This window comes from Oryctolagus cuniculus, chromosome 17 (genome assembly GCF_051225735.1).
Source record: "Oryctolagus cuniculus isolate XC-2025 breed Fujian yellow rabbit chromosome 17, ASM5122573v1, whole genome shotgun sequence".
NCBI classification, from domain to species: domain Eukaryota; kingdom Metazoa; phylum Chordata; class Mammalia; order Lagomorpha; family Leporidae; genus Oryctolagus; species Oryctolagus cuniculus.
In genome coordinates, this window is record NC_142883.1 from 44,040,522 (window position 1) to 44,055,347 (window position 14,826).

At 50.4% G+C, this 14,826-nt stretch overlaps 1 protein-coding gene across 2 annotated transcripts; it reads right to left on the reverse strand.

Annotated features, from left to right (window-relative positions):
• Positions 1-505: 505 nt before the first annotated feature.
• On the reverse strand, positions 506-14,410 carry PIGS (phosphatidylinositol glycan anchor biosynthesis class S). 2 transcript variants are annotated; one of them, XM_051825417.3, is made up of 12 exons: positions 14,354-14,410; positions 13,973-14,112; positions 13,777-13,888; positions 8,856-8,945; positions 8,498-8,589; positions 7,730-7,841; positions 7,326-7,468; positions 5,605-5,719; positions 4,071-4,216; positions 3,113-3,213; positions 1,780-1,990; positions 506-1,445 (listed from the first exon to the last, which is right to left on the reverse strand). In XM_051825417.3, the coding sequence occupies exons 1-12, from the start codon at positions 14,385-14,387 to the stop codon at positions 1,170-1,172; spliced, it is 1,572 nt and encodes a 523-aa protein (XP_051681377.1). In that variant the 5' UTR covers positions 14,388-14,410; the 3' UTR covers positions 506-1,169. The 2 variants fall into 2 exon arrangements, with proteins under 2 accessions (XP_051681377.1, XP_051681376.1); XM_051825416.3 differs by having other exon boundaries at positions 7,730-7,937.
• Positions 14,411-14,826: the final 416 nt, after the last annotated feature.

Below are 14,826 nucleotides of genomic sequence, written 5' to 3' on the forward strand. Positions count from 1 at the left end.
CTCATCCCAGCCTTCTGGTGTCACTCTGCTCAAATGTCATCGCCTCTAAGGCCTCCCTCCCCCAGTCACTATCTGATCAGTCTGGTGTTTTTTCTTTCTAAAGCACTATGAAATTATTTTTATGTGTTCAGACTCTTGCCCCTGACAGGCCTGCTCCGTGAAAGCAGAGATCCTGTCTGCTTTGTTGTATACCCCAGCGCCTAGCACAGTGCTCTTGGCAGCTCAAAACATTTTTTTTTTTTTTTCTTCAAACTGATGAAAGAGTATCCGAGGGCTTACACTGGCACAAGCTATTCTTTCCAAGACACGGTACTAAAAGGCAGGAGCTGTTCCAGGACTTCCTGGAGACAGGAAGAGCACATGGCCGTGTGGAGGCAAGGTGGGCCTGTGAGCGCAGGAGTACTTTATCAGAAAACCTTTAGACATGGAGGAAGAAAGAGCGACAGTCATGCTCCCACTTCTAGTAAACTCACTATGTACTAAGAGCCAAACGGAGCGCAAACACTTTCACGTGCTTATCACATTTAATCCTCACAGCCGCCCTGGAAGGGAGGTATCATCAGTGTCATTTGAACAAACGGAAAACAGGCTCAGAGAGATTAAGTGGCTTATCCAAAGCTCCCCAAACAATACTGCAGAAGCGAGGATATGAATTCAGGCCTGTTTGATTCCGAGTCTAGAACTTACCACACTGCCTCTCGGCAAGCATGAAGGGAAACTGCTACACACAGCACCAGATCCTGGGCTCCGGTCAGGCTGTACCCAACAAGTCAGCCAGAAGGGAGAGGAATCAGGCAGAAGATCCTGGAGGTGACCTGTGCCATACCCTGTCCGTGACAGCAACGCTACCGCTCTCCTCTGCTGCGGTCAGAGAGAAACGCAGGGGAACAGGCTAGAATCTAATCCAGGGTTTTCCCCTGCTTTATGCAGAGGCGAGCTGCCCCCGCCTCCAGGGAGACAGGCAGAGGCCTTCAAGTCAGATAAGGAGGTAGGGAAGGGACCTGAGCCAAGGGACTGGGGAGCGGAGGGAAGATGAGCCCATCTTGGAGTGGTGTACTTGGGTTGCTGGAGAGTCAGTCAGTCCCTCCCCGAAGCCCCATCCACGTGCCTCTGTTGAACCCTCCCCGCCTTGGCCAGAAGCGAGGCTTTCTGCTGAAATGCCGCCCTGCTCAGTCTGTCTTCTCAGATTTGTTCCAGTTTTTCCGGGTCTCCAGGAAGATCTTGGCCAGGGAGTGCAGGATGGGCACGGCCATGGGGAGGAAGAGCGGGATGTAGATGGCAAACTTCTGGTCATCGGGGAAATAGAGGAGGTGGAGGAGCGAGGGGTCAAAAAAGGCCCGCTCAGAGGACGTCACAGCCTCCTGGCTGGCGACGAAGGCAGACGCCAGGTGCCCAGAGGCTAACTCTTCTGCTGCCTTCTGGACTGCAGCTACAGCCCTGTACACCTAGGAAGGGGAGGGGACGATGGTTAGCAGTAAGGCCTGGGCCATTGCGGGGAAGGGGACTGGGCCTTACTGGGCCTTCTGTATATCAGGGAGGGGGCCTGGAGTTCACCAAGGATCTATGCAGGTCAGGCTAACAAGGCTGCGGCTTATTTTCTGAGGTCCAGCTTGAACCCTCTCTCCGATCGTGACTCCTGCTGGGGAGCTGGCACGGCTGTCTGCAGGTAGCCAGGGGCACCATGGGTGGCACGCCCACACTCATCCCAGGCCTCAGCTGGCTCTCTGGTCTTGCCACACCCTGGGCCTCACTGGCCACTCCAATCCTAGGCCTGCTTACCTCAGATGCCACGTCGTCCTTGATGACAATGTTGCTGATCTTGCCCAGGAGCTGGGCCAGAGACGTGAGGGTGGTAGTGGCTGTGGCCAGGTTCTCCACCGATCGAGCCCAGAGCAGCCGGTCTAGCTCCCATGTCATCAGCCCTTCACTCTTGGGCCCTGAAAGCAGGCATTTTGGAGGCACCTGGGGCTGAGCAATCCCAAAAAGCAGTCTGGAGAAACAGGGAGAGAAGATCAAAGTGGCTGAGACCAGAAGGTGGGAGGCTGTGACTAGGATTCCTGTAATACCTGCTCTAAGCCAATGATTTTCAGTCGTATCCAGAGCCACAGGGGTTGTGGCAAGTGTCTCAGGGTCTCGGAAGGTGAGCAGCAACGCCAAGCAATCCAGAGCCCCCAGTCCCTGCTTCAACCAGAATGTTGCATTTCCACTGTTTCTTTATTAGATTTCCAAAATCTTGTGGGAAAAAAAAAGTTCCATGGTGCAGTGGATAAAGCCAACACCTGTGATGCTGGCATCCCATATGGATGCCAGTTCAAGTCCTAGCTGCTCCATTTCTGATCCAGCTCTCTGCTAATGCCCCTAAGAAGGCAATGGAAGATGGCCCAAGTACTTGGACCCAATACCCATGTGGGAGACCCAGATGGAGCTTGGGCTCATGGCTTCAGCCTGACCCAGCCCTAGCCACTGTGGCCTTTCAAATAGACAAAATAAATCTGGAAAAAAAAAAAAAGAAGAAAAAGAAAGAAAAACAAAGGACAAAGGTTCTATAATAAAAGTATTTCTAACACCAACTCCGTTGAATTCCCTCACTCTTTCTACTCTCTTTGGACAAATGGGGCCAGTGGGACTTGGTGTTAAGAGATGATGCAAGCCCACCTTTGACATGGCACATGTGCTGTGCTTCTGTAAGCTGTACCCACGACAGACATTACTAATCACTCGGAACACTCTCCTGGTGAGCCCAGACACAACTTCAGAACACAGGACTTCAGACTGCCACTCTCAGTGGATCAGTTCGCGTAAGAATTGCCAGCTATCTTCTTAAGCACCCCTAATCATACCCCAGGGATCTGAAGTACATGAACTTATTTTTCTTAAAACAGGTTTTGTCACCTGCTAATCCTCCTCAAGAGGAGGACACAGAGCTCCTTGGAAACCTTTCTCAGTTTCCCTGGGGCTCTAGACACAGCCAAGACATTCCTGCCAAGTGAGATTTCTCTGCTCTCGGCAGCCCCCTTCTCGGCAGCCCAGCAGACGATCTCAGGGGGCAGCTGGCCAACTTCAGGTCATCAGGGAGACAGAGGACACCCCAAGTAGATAGCCAGGACCTCACCGCAACTGCGCCAGGAACACCTCCATCACTCGTACCATGTCCACCTCGACTCTCACTGGTAGCCTGGAGCCATTGTAGGCTTTGGGGTCAACATTGTATACCTGAAAGCAGAAGGAGAAGGAGCCTGAGGTTGCCACACCCCTACAGGTGCACAGCTCTCCCCTAGGCAATTCAGAGGCCATGAAGGAAAAGGAAGACATATTCCCTGCTCATTAGAACCAGAAACCCAGGACCGGCACTGTGGCGTAGTGGGTAAAGCCACCACCTGCAGTGCCAGCATCCCATTTGGGCGCTGGTTCGGGTCTTGGCTGCTCTACTTCTGATCCAGCTCTCTGCTATGGCCTGGGAAGGCAGTAGAAGATGGCCCAAATCCTTGGGCTCCTGCACCTGCATGAAGACCCAGAGGAAGCTCCTGGCTCCTGATTTCGAATCAGCGCAGCTGTGGCCATTGTGGCCACTTGGGGAGTAAACCAGTGGAATGAAGGCCTTTCTCTCTCTGCCTCTCTTTCTCTCTCTGTATAACTCTGACTTTCAAATAAATAAATAAATCTTTAAAAACAAACAAACTAGAAACCCAATGAAACAGCTGACATTTTTGGGGAATACATAATATAAAAGGAAAAATAAATTATCTCAATGACCCCAGGAAAGTCCTGTAAAAGAAAATTTTAAATCTCATTTTACAGTTCTCACCCATGAGAAACTCCCAGTCTCACAAGGGGACAAGGTTCCCAATCTTACAAGACCCCCAAAGATAGAGCCAATATCTAAGCTGGTCACAGGATGGCCTTGGTAAGTGCAAGATGGTTACAGGGCAGAAATAAGCAGCAGCAGGGCTGGCAGAGGAGGCCGAAGGCATGAGGACCCCAGAAGAAAAACAGAAGAAGCAGTTTCAGGGCATGTCTGTCTGTCTGTCCCTGAAGCCTGGGCTCTGGGGTCTTCAGAGTGTGACTTTTACCATAATGCCACCCCAGCGGGGACTGTGGAAGGCGTTGGTGGCCACTGGAGCCCCATCCTTGTCCTGAATGTACAGGGGCGAGTGGGCAAGCTCAGGCACGTAGAGCAGAAAGTTGAGCACAGGGTACAGGGAGGCAGCGCTGGATCCTGTGGCAGAGAGAGAAGGAGAGTTAGAACACCAAGATCTCAGCTCCAGAACAGCCTCTACCTTGCTGGTCACTCATTCTGGGACCGAGTTTTCCCCGCCGATGACCACCAGGATATCCTCCAGTCCAGGATTTCTGTGGCACAGACCTCCAAATGTTCTCCTGAGACATGCCACACAGGTGGAGCATAGTCCTTAGCCTCAAGACATCCCCTGGAATGTCCCCCCATCTAAAGGGACTTCTTTGACTGTCTTAAGATAGCTGTCTTGGCCACTGTCCCACTGGACCTACATTACTATAGCTTTTATGCACTAGGATCTATCTGATGTCATGTCAGTTCCCTGCTTAATACCCTTCGGTGGCTAGTCGCTCATGTCATATTAGAGTTCAAACTCCTTAGCCCAGTCCTTTATGATCTGGCACCCAGCTGCCCTGCCAGCCGCACTCACACACATTTCAGTCAGGGTAAACCTTCCTGGGCTCCCTGCATGGCTACGTTCTCTTCTCTTCTAGATCTAAGCTCATAGTTCCCTTTGCCTAACTGCCCTTCTGTCTCCGGTACTGTCAGTGTCTGCTGAATGAATGAACCGAGGGGGAGGCATTTCCCTAATGCCTCATGCGCCACTCCCTGCTTAGCCCCAGGTTTACTCCAGCCTGCCTCTGGTGCCTGCAATTCTAGTTGGAGATACACTCAACTTTGGTTGGCTTGGATTTACCGTTCTTGCTCACACCTACTCTTCCTAAGCTCCACTTCACACATGAAAACTATTATCATGGCTTCAAGGTTCCTCCACCATAGACGTCTGCTGTCTCCCATGTGTATACCCAGATCTCTCCTAGATGAGTATTTCAGGGAGGGAGAGCCAGCCTAGCAATTTATTTGTACAACGTGCTGGGGATCATGTTTACTAAAGGCCTTTATTTGGATACAATAGGTGTGAAGATGGGGACATTAGCAGCATCATAAAAAAGAAGCTGGGGCAGGCTGTGAGATGCTGCTTGGGACACCTACATCCTGTGTTGAAGTGCCTGAGTTCAAGCCCCAGCTTCACTTCTGATTCCAGCTTCCTGCTAACGCAGACCCTGGAAGGCAGCAGGGGAGGGCTCATGTGGGAGACTAGGGTAGAGTTCCTGGCTCCTGGATTTGACCTGGCCCAGCCCCGGCTACTGTGAGCATTTGGGAAATGAACCACTGAATCGAAGCTCTCACTGTCCTTTGATTACATTTTTTAAAATTTTAAAGGAAGAAAAAGGAGTCCAAATCTCCCCAGGCCTCTCAGCCTAAGCCAACCTGGGACCATCACCGTGTACAACCCGTATCCAACTGCAGGCTGAGCCTTCGGGGCCCCTCCCTGGCCTGGCAGAAAGACCCCATCTTCAGAAGCTCACCCAGCCGGGATTCCACTGGGTTGATGACATGGGGGAGGCTGTGCATGGCCAAGTAGTAGCTGGAGGAAGCCGGGTCAAACCTGGGGTTTACTCCCAACATCGCATAGTAAAGGATCTGTGGAGCAAACAGGGAGGAGGCTGTATTTACTCATACGCCACTTTCCCCCCAAAAAGACTGGAGGTGCCTTAAAAGATATAAGCCGGGCAAGGCCAAGCATAAGAAACAACAATCGGGACTGAAATAGAATAGATATAGGAAAAAAAACCAACGAAGCCCAGGACAAAGTTAACATTTACTAAATGCCTGTTTTGCGAACCACGAATTCTGCCAGGCTTCTAACAGCGGAAACAAAGAACAGCATTAACTCAGTGTCGACCAAATCAAGTCAAGCCAGTTATTCAGAGGCCTTACTCCCACCACCACGACCTGATAAAAATTTCTCCCACATGCCTTCCCTACAAGGACATAGTGGGATACAGAAAGCTACATTCTTCCTGTCTTTATTGTTACTACATTAACACATTTCAGGAAGCTTTTTTTCCTCCTAAACAATTCCTTAAGGATGGCTGATGGCACCACTGTCTAGGCATAGCTGCTGAGTGCAGCTCCAGAGGGAGTCATTTTGAATTGGTCTTTTAAGAGGGAATGACAGGGGCTGGCGCTGTGGCACAGTGTGTTAAAGCCCTGGCCTGAAGCACCAGCATCCCATATGGGCACTGGTTCTGGTCCCGGATGTTCCACTTCTGATCCAGCTCTCTGCTATGGCCTGGGGAAGCAGTGGAAGATGGCCCAAGTCCCGGGGCCTCTGCATCCATGTGGAAGACCTGGAAGATGCTCCTGGCTCCCGGCTTGGGCCTGGCACAGCCCTGGCCATTTCGGCCACTTGGGGAGTGAACCAGTGGATGGAAGATCCCTTTCTGTGGGGAGCAATTCGGACTGGACTAAGTTACTGGAATTGGGACTTGTTCTGTGCATCTGCTCTCCCACAATATGGCGCTGGGAGAGAAGAAAACAGCTTTTACACAGCTGCCTCCAGTTCAACCAATAAACTGTAGGACTTGCTCCTGATTGGAGAGCAGCGTACTCGGCGTGTGGGCAGCCGAGTTGGGATTGGCGGAGGAGGACTATGAAGGAGGAGAGAGACGGCATGCACCAGGAACATCTAAGGGGAACATCTAGCTGAAGGAACACCTGTGCAGCCCCCGAGAGAGCCGGCCGGCGGTGTGCCGCTCCCCTGCGGAAGTGGGGAATGTGGCCAGGGGGAACTGCCCTTCCACGGAGGTGGAAGGGATAGTAGCCAACCCGGGAAGAACCAGCAGCAAACCCGGGGAGGGCCGAGCAGACGAAAGAACAGCGCAGGGTCCTGTGTCGTTCCTCCACGAAGAGGGGGAGCGACACCTTTCTGTCTCTCCTTCTCTCTGTAACTCTTTCAAATAAATAAATCAATTTTTTTTTAAAAAAAAAAAAAAAGAGGGAATGACAAGACACTCTGAGCAGGACACCAAGGAGAGAAAGGAAAGCACCAGAACCTACCCTCAAGGTGCACACAGACACACATTCCCTGGCCCCATGCCTGCCCTATGACATTGCACGTATGCACATATGCAGGAAGTTCCCAGCAAATTCACAAGCTCTCAGAGGTGGAGGAACAGACTGTACTTGCCAACACTAAGCACCTATGTACCTTGAAAAGGCCTCCTTAACTCGCTCCCAGTCTCACCTGAGAGTCCACAGAGAAGTTGCCAGCAGCACTGAGGGCACTCAGGAAAGGCTGCACATAGCGCCGGACAGCCCCCTCGATGTCCCAGTGGACGTCATGGGACTTGGGGTCTGGGTTGAGTAAACTGAAAGTGATCTCATAGCCTACAGAAACAGGAGTCAGGAAGTTAGAGGCTCCTATGGATCCAGGAAGAAGGGCAGCCCACCCCTGCCTACGGTGAACTTTTTCTCCTAAGGTGAACTTGACTGGTTGCCACCATGGAACCAAAGGGAGGAACAAACTGGAATAAGTGCCTTAAGAAAAGGCTGAGACCAGGAAAGGACTAAGAGTTCTGCATGCAGATTCCCCTCCTCCCCGCCAATTCAGCCTCCCCTTCCTTCCCACACCAAAACCCCACACCCTACCCGAGCTGGACTTGAGAGGCCGCCTCTTATCGGAGCTCCACTTGTCCTCCGGAAGGTGGTCGGCCAGAGCAGCAGCAAGCACATCCTCCGTCAGAGACATGGCCTGGGCCACCTGGATGATGCGGCGGCCCATGATGTTCAAGGCCTCCCGGTGCATTATCCCCCGCACAACTGCTGTCCGCCCTGGCCCAATGTAGCTCATCTTATCCTGTGATAAGAACGCCGACGGCTCAGAGAAGAACGCAGAAAAGCACTCGGGCTCCTGTCTGTGAGAATCTGGTCTTTTTCCCCTGACCAACAGCCTTGAACCTCCCTCTGGATCAAGGTGAGTTGCTAACTCAGCATTTCGGAGCCATGAGCACCTATGAGGGTTCTCATTCATCTCCATTCCCTCCTTTTTCCGAGAAGACACCGGTAGAGGCAGCATTTACATCTTCAGCAGCTGGCAAAATGGGGAACTGGAACCTGAGATATGGGCGGCAAGCATCCTGAGCAGGGACTTAACCACTTTGCTAAACACCCACCCCCAAATCCTACTGACTTTTTCCACTTTAAACAGTTATTGGCACTTCAACCATATACAAGTCTTATACTTGGAAAGACCCAGTCAATGAACAGATCTCCACTTTTTTTTTTTTTTTTTTTTTTTTAAAGATATGGAGTTTTCTGCAAATGGAAGAAACAGAAAACAATGCTGCAAGAAGGCGGGCATTGGGAGAGGAGGAGCTGGAGGCACGAGGCAAGGCCTCGGTGCTCTGCTTACCCTACCTGGGGAAGAAGTGAGGAATGTTCAGAGATCACGTACACGGTCAGAGAGCCCTCCACTTGCTCCTGGGGCTCAGCCAACATAGCTTCGGCCTCTGGGAATAAAAACAGGTGGTACAACCAGAACAAAAACATCGTTCCACCTCCACCTCCAGCCCCTCCAGGCCCCCGAGTGTCTAGGCCACTGCTCCATTCACACTCGGCTGACACTGCGGCCAAGCTTGGATATGCCAGTCAACCTCTCTGGGCCTTAGTGGCCCAGGCTAAAACCCAAAGTCCCTCATTCCCAGCCTTCCCAGAGAGGTCTAGAGGTCAGACAAGCTGTAGAAACTACACCCATAGAGATCAGAAGGAAACATACCTTGCACACTGCCCAGTGACAGGGCTTCCTCCTCTTCGTCCAAAGCCCTCCGATAGGCCTTCTGGAAACGGCATTTGATTTTCATCTTGTCTGGGAGAGAAAGAAGCAGCATGAGAAGTGCGAGCGTCAGGCCCCTGCGCGCCTCCTCAGCACTCACACTGTCCAAGGTCTGAAGACACAGGACAGTTTATTGCAGAGGAAGAGCCACACTGCCCTTTCTGCATGGACGACACGCGCTTCCCTCAGCTGCCCTCGTTCCTGCCTGTGCCGGGGCCACACTGCTCCTTCAGCCTGATTCATCTTCCTACTGGGAAATCTATTTCAACATTCATTGTATGAACAGGTGAAGGAGAAAAAACATTCAGACATTCCAACTGTTGCCCTTAGAAAAGAAACCCAACAAGCACTCTTGATAAAAAACAAAACGCACATTTAATGACAAGACACCTAACACATCCATTCAAGCTAGTGAGCAAGACAAGGGTGTCTTCTAGCTCCTCTACTTCTCTCACTGCTATTCAGCATTGTTCTTTCTAAAGAGAAATAAAACTTAGAAATATTTAAAGAAACAGATGAAATGGCCACTTCTGAAGTAGTAAATTATTTTTAAAGAAAATCAGAGAATCAACTGAAAAACTATTAGAACAGTTCAGCAAATGACTAGATATAAGAATATGCAAGAATCAACAGCCATAGGAATTAGCAGCAACATCCAATTAGAAAAGTAATCATTTATAAAAAATCTCTTGGGCCCAGTGTCATAGCGCAGCAAGTTAAGCCACTGCCTGTGATGCCGGCATCCCACATGAATGCCAGTCTGAGTCCCAGCTGTTCCATTTACAATTCAACCCCCTGCTAATGCACGTGGGAAAGCAGCAGACATGACCCAAATACTTGGGCCCCTGCTGCTCATGTGGGAGACACAGATGGAGTTCCAGGCTCCTGACTTTGGCTTAGTCCAGTCCTGGCTGTTGCAGCCATTTGGGGAGTGAACCAGCAAATGGAACACCTCTCTCTCTATCTCTCCCTCTCTCTCCATAACTCTGCCTTTCAAATAAATAAATCTTTAAATCTGAACAAATGAAAAAAATATACAAGGGCCCTGAATAGAAAGACTAAATACTGTAAGGTGTCAATTCTGCCTAAGTTAATCTAAACATGTAAGGCAATTTCAAAGGGACTTTCTATCCCCTGAAACTCGACAAGCTGAACTTAAAATCTATGGAAAAAAAAAATTTGTTATAGAATTCCAGGTCACATAGGTAGACAAAATGACAGAATTGAAAAATCACTATTCCGCAACTGCTAATGAAATGGATTCCAATATTAAATAGAGGCTAAAACCATTAAGTGAAAGGCTGATGGGGACAGCCGGGGTTGACAACACCTGAACTCACTAAGTAATCACCCAAAGGAAACCAATGGCCATTCCCTGCTTTGTGATGTAACACATCAGGAAGTAACCACACCACCACAAAGTGTTCTTCCCAAAAAATTGAACCTGGTTTTAATCAAGCCTCAAGATCTAATTACTGGCTTATAAGAAACAAGGACACCAGAGGAATAAACTAAATGAAATTACAAGGGGTAATGTGCCAAATCCCAAATATGAGATGTTCCACTTAAAAAATGACCTGATTTCTACAACAAGTATCAGTGCTATGAAAAGAAGCATTTGAGGGGAGGTTTTGGAGGGGACTCATATATAATAAAACAGACTTAACCACATGCAATGTATTGATTCTGATTGGAATAAACCAACTATAAAAGTACACCTTTGTGGGGCCAGCACTGTGGCGTAGTGGGTAAAGCTGCCAGCTGCAGTGCCGGCATCCCATATGGGTGCCGGTTCTAGTCCCGGCTGCTCCTCTTCCAATCTAGCTCTCTGCTATGGCCTGGGAAAGCAGTGGAAGATGGTCCAAGTCCTTGGGCCCCTGCAGCCATGTGGGAGAGCCAGAGGACACTCCTGGATCCTGACTTTGGATCGGTTCAGCTCTGGCCGCTGCAGCCAACTGGGGAGTTAACCAGCAGATGGAAGACCTCTCTCTCTCTCTCTCTCTCTCTCTCTCTCTCTCTCTCTCTGTAACTCTGACTTTCAAAGAAATAAATAAATCTTTTTTTAAAAAAGTACACCTTTGAGATACCTGGGGAAATATAAATACTACACTGCTTCCACAGGACACCCACATATTGATTACATTATCACCAAGAATGAAGATGGTCGTGATAACCTGAAAGCAATCACACATGTGAGGTGTAAGCAATTTTTGTTTAGAAAAGCCAAAAGTATGTGCCTGTACATTAGGCTGAACCATATATAGTGTGATTAAAAAAAAATATCTTGGGGCCAGCACTGTGGCACAGTGAGTTAAGCCACTGCCTGTGATGCTGACATTCCATAACAGTGCCAGTTCTAGTCCTGGCTGCTCCACTTCCCATCCAGCTCCCTGTGGATGGTCTGGGGAAAGCAGTAGAAGATGGCCCAAGTGCTTGGGCCCCTGCACCCATGTGGGAGACCCGGAAGAAGCTTCTGGCTCCTGGCTTCAGATCAGCGCAGCTCCGGCCATTGCAGCCAACTGGGGAGTGAACCAGCAGATGGAAGACCTCTCTCTCTCTCTGTGCCTCTCCTCTCTTTGTGTAACTCTGACTTTCGAATTAATAAATAAATCTTTAGAAAAAAAAAATGATGCTACAGGCATTTCACGTTCTAGACTTGGCCCCCATCTCCAGTCACTCCCAGTCTTCCACTTCACACTCCAGGAAGGCGACACTGCTCACAGCAGCGTGCTGAGCCGCCCCTCCAAGCTTTTACAGAGGAGGAGTATAGTTTGCTGTTTAAAAACGTGGACACTGGAATCTATCAAATCTTAATTTAACTCCCAGCTCCACTTCTGACAAGCTATGTGATATTGGACAAGTTAGACTCAGGTTCAGTTTCTTCATTTATAAAGTGGGAATCATAATAGAAAAGATGAAATGAGGACAACACAAGTAAAGTGTTTTACCTAGTTTCTAGCACACAGTGGGCAACCACTAATATGAACCCTCATTACTGGCTCATATTGTTCTCTTTCCCCTCTCCAGTTAACCTAAATTCCTACACATTCTTTAAAAATCCACATTAGGGCCAGTGCTGTGGTGCAGTGGGTTAAGCTGCTGCCTGCAGCACCAGCTCCCACATGGGCACCAGTTCAAGTCCTGGCTGCTCCACTTCTGATCCAGTTCCCTGCTAGTGTTCCTGGGAAAGCAGCAGAGGGTGGCCCAAGTACTTGGATCCCTACACCCACATGGGAGACCTGGATAAAGAGTTTGGTTCCTGGTTTCGGCCTTGCTGAGCCTTAGCTGTAGTGGCCAGTTGGGGAGTGAACCAGCGGATGGAAAAATCTCTCTCTGCCTTTCAAATAAGTAAATAAGTTTCTAAAAGACTTATTTATTTATTTATTTGAAAGAGTTACAGAGAGGCAGAGGCAGAGAGAGAAGTCTTCCATCCGCTGGTTCACTCCCCAAATGGCCACAACAGCTATAGCTGGGCCAATCCAAATCCAGGAGCTTCTTCTGGGTCTCCCACGTGGGTGCAGGGCCATCTTGTACTGCTTTCCCAGACCATAGTAAAGGGCTGGATCAGAAGTGAAGCAGTCAGGACTCGAACCATGGCCCATATGTGATGCTGGCACTGCAGGTGGCGGCTTTACCCATTATACAACAGCACCGGCTCCATAAATAAATCTTTAAAAAACAAATAAATAAAATAAAAATCCAATGTAAAATCCAAATGTAAAATAAAAATCCAATAAAAATTACATCCCTGTGGGCAGACTCTGGCATAACCATTAAGACGCAAGTTAAGACATAGGCGTCCATTTCAGGATACCGGGGTTCAATCCCCAGCTCCAGGTCCTGACTCCAGATTCCTGCTGATGCAGATCCTGGGAGACAGCAGTAAGGGCTCAAGTAACTGGGTTCCTCTCATCACCCTCCTCTCATCCCCAGTGAGATAAGAGCTGGATAAGGGCTCCTTCTCTGTGTCTGTCTCTCTCCCCCTCTGTAGCTCAAATAAATTGATTAATTAAATTACATTTATTTTTATTTATTTGAAAGGCAGAGGGACAGAGAGAGAGTGAGAGTGAGAGTGTGTGTGTGAGAGAGAGAGAGAGAGAGAGAGAGAGAGAGAAAGATCTTCCAACCACTGTTCACTTCCCAAATGGCCACAATGGCCAGGGCTGAGCCAGGCTGAAGCCAGGAGCTTCTTCCGGGTCTCCCACATGGGTGCAGGGACCCAAACACTTGGGCCATCTTCTGCTGGTTTCCCAGGCCATTAGCAGGGAGCTGGATTGGAAGTGGGGCAGCCGGGACACAAACTGGCATCTGGCACTGCAGGCACCAGATATTCCTGCTACGCCTATGCCGCAACACCAGCCCCAAATAAATACATTTTTAAACACTACATTCCTCAAAACCTTTGGTGCCTTTGTTTACTCCTAGATAGTTTAATGCTCTTGCTTAACTGCAATCTCTGTTTCTGATATTCTTCTATCTGTGCAACTCTCTCCCCTACCTATGAACCTTTTGAAACCTTTCTCAATGTCTTATTCATTCCCAAATTGCTGGTAGCTAAGTGAAGTATCTCACAGCGAAGTGTTTAATGGTAACCCGAATAGGGCTCTGTACACACACATGCAACTTAACTTCAAACTCCCTGTGCCTCCTGGACATCTCACTTCCTCCATCCTCTGCTAGGCATCCACTGTTTCTGATCAGATAACGCTTACTGCCTTGCCAATGACACTGAATAGGCTCCTCCCATCCACCCACCCAAACACACTGCTCGGAGAGATCTTTAAATCCACCTTTGTGGGGCACTCAACGCATCGCTGGACCGACCTCAGCTCCACGAGGCAGCCCTGCCCCTGAAGGAACTCACATTTCAGAGGGATCTCTCTCTCATGCACAACGGTGAAAGGCAGCTTTTCCTGGTCGTCCAGGGGCACCGAATCGCGGGTAAACACGACGGTGACGGGCACCATGAGCCGCAGCTGTGGGAAGGCGCATCAGGGCCCTTAGCTGAGACCCCGCTTGACGGGTGGGCTGTCCCCTGGTCCTCCCCACCCGGGTCTCACCTGCAGGGCATCCAGCCCACTGATCTGGGAGTAAGGCAAAGGGGCCCGGTAGGTCTCCGTGGTCTTCCACCAGAGCGGCAGCCCCAGCACGATGGCCACCGCAGCGCAGAAGAGGGCAGCGCGCCTGCCCCGAACCACCTCTGAGGGCACGGGGGAGACCGACTGAGGCGCTGGGAACCGGCTCGGGGGACGGCCCCACACCCGATGCGGAGGAAACCGGGCAGCGAGTACTCAGAGGGCCTCGGCCCGAATCTGCAGGGGTCCGTCTGAAGCGACCCCTGACCCCTAGTCCGCAGGCCCTCTCGCACACCACAGTCTCCACTCCCACATTCCTCCCTCGAGATCCGCGAGCCGCAGGCCCCCACCCGAAGCCCACCGAACCTATATCCGTAGCCGAGGTCGCGGCGACCGCCATCCTGCCTTCCGGCTGCTCAGGCCGCCGAGGGGCGGAGCTGCGTCAGCCTTCACCAATCAGAAACCCCTCAGGAAGGGGACGGGATTACGGCAGCAATTGCGGCCAATCCCGAGCGGCGCTCCAGACCAGCAGGCGGGAGAAAGGCGACCGGCGAGGGGTGGGCGGGGCCCACGTGGAGTCCGGCTACAAGTTTGAAAGGAGGTTACCAGGGCTTCAAGGGGGAGATCCGGGGACTGCGGGGCTTCGGTGCTGCCGGAGACATTTGGTTAATCCCGTTTCCGTTTAGAACACAGTCCTAGCCCCGGGGACTAAGTTTGGGCAACCACAGGCAGTTGAAAACTGGAGATACTTAAATAAGATGATTGATTTAAGTGTCTGGCACTTAAACTATCAGCTATCCTGATTATCTAAGTTTATCATTCCTACCAGAGAGCCCCCT

Excerpts from the sequence above, each read along its gene's own strand:
- PIGS (XM_051825416.3), bottom strand. The coding sequence starts at position 14,387 with ATGGCGGTCGCCGCGACCTCGGCTACGGATATAG. Across the intron at positions 7,469-7,729 it reads GCCTCTCAAGTCCAGCTCGG|GCTATGAGATCACTTTCAGT; the intron begins GTAGGGTGTGGG and ends CTGTTTCTGTAG. Across the intron at positions 1,446-1,779 it reads AGGACGACGTGGCATCTGAG|GTGTACAGGGCTGTAGCTGC; the intron begins GTAAGCAGGCCT and ends TCCCCTTCCTAG.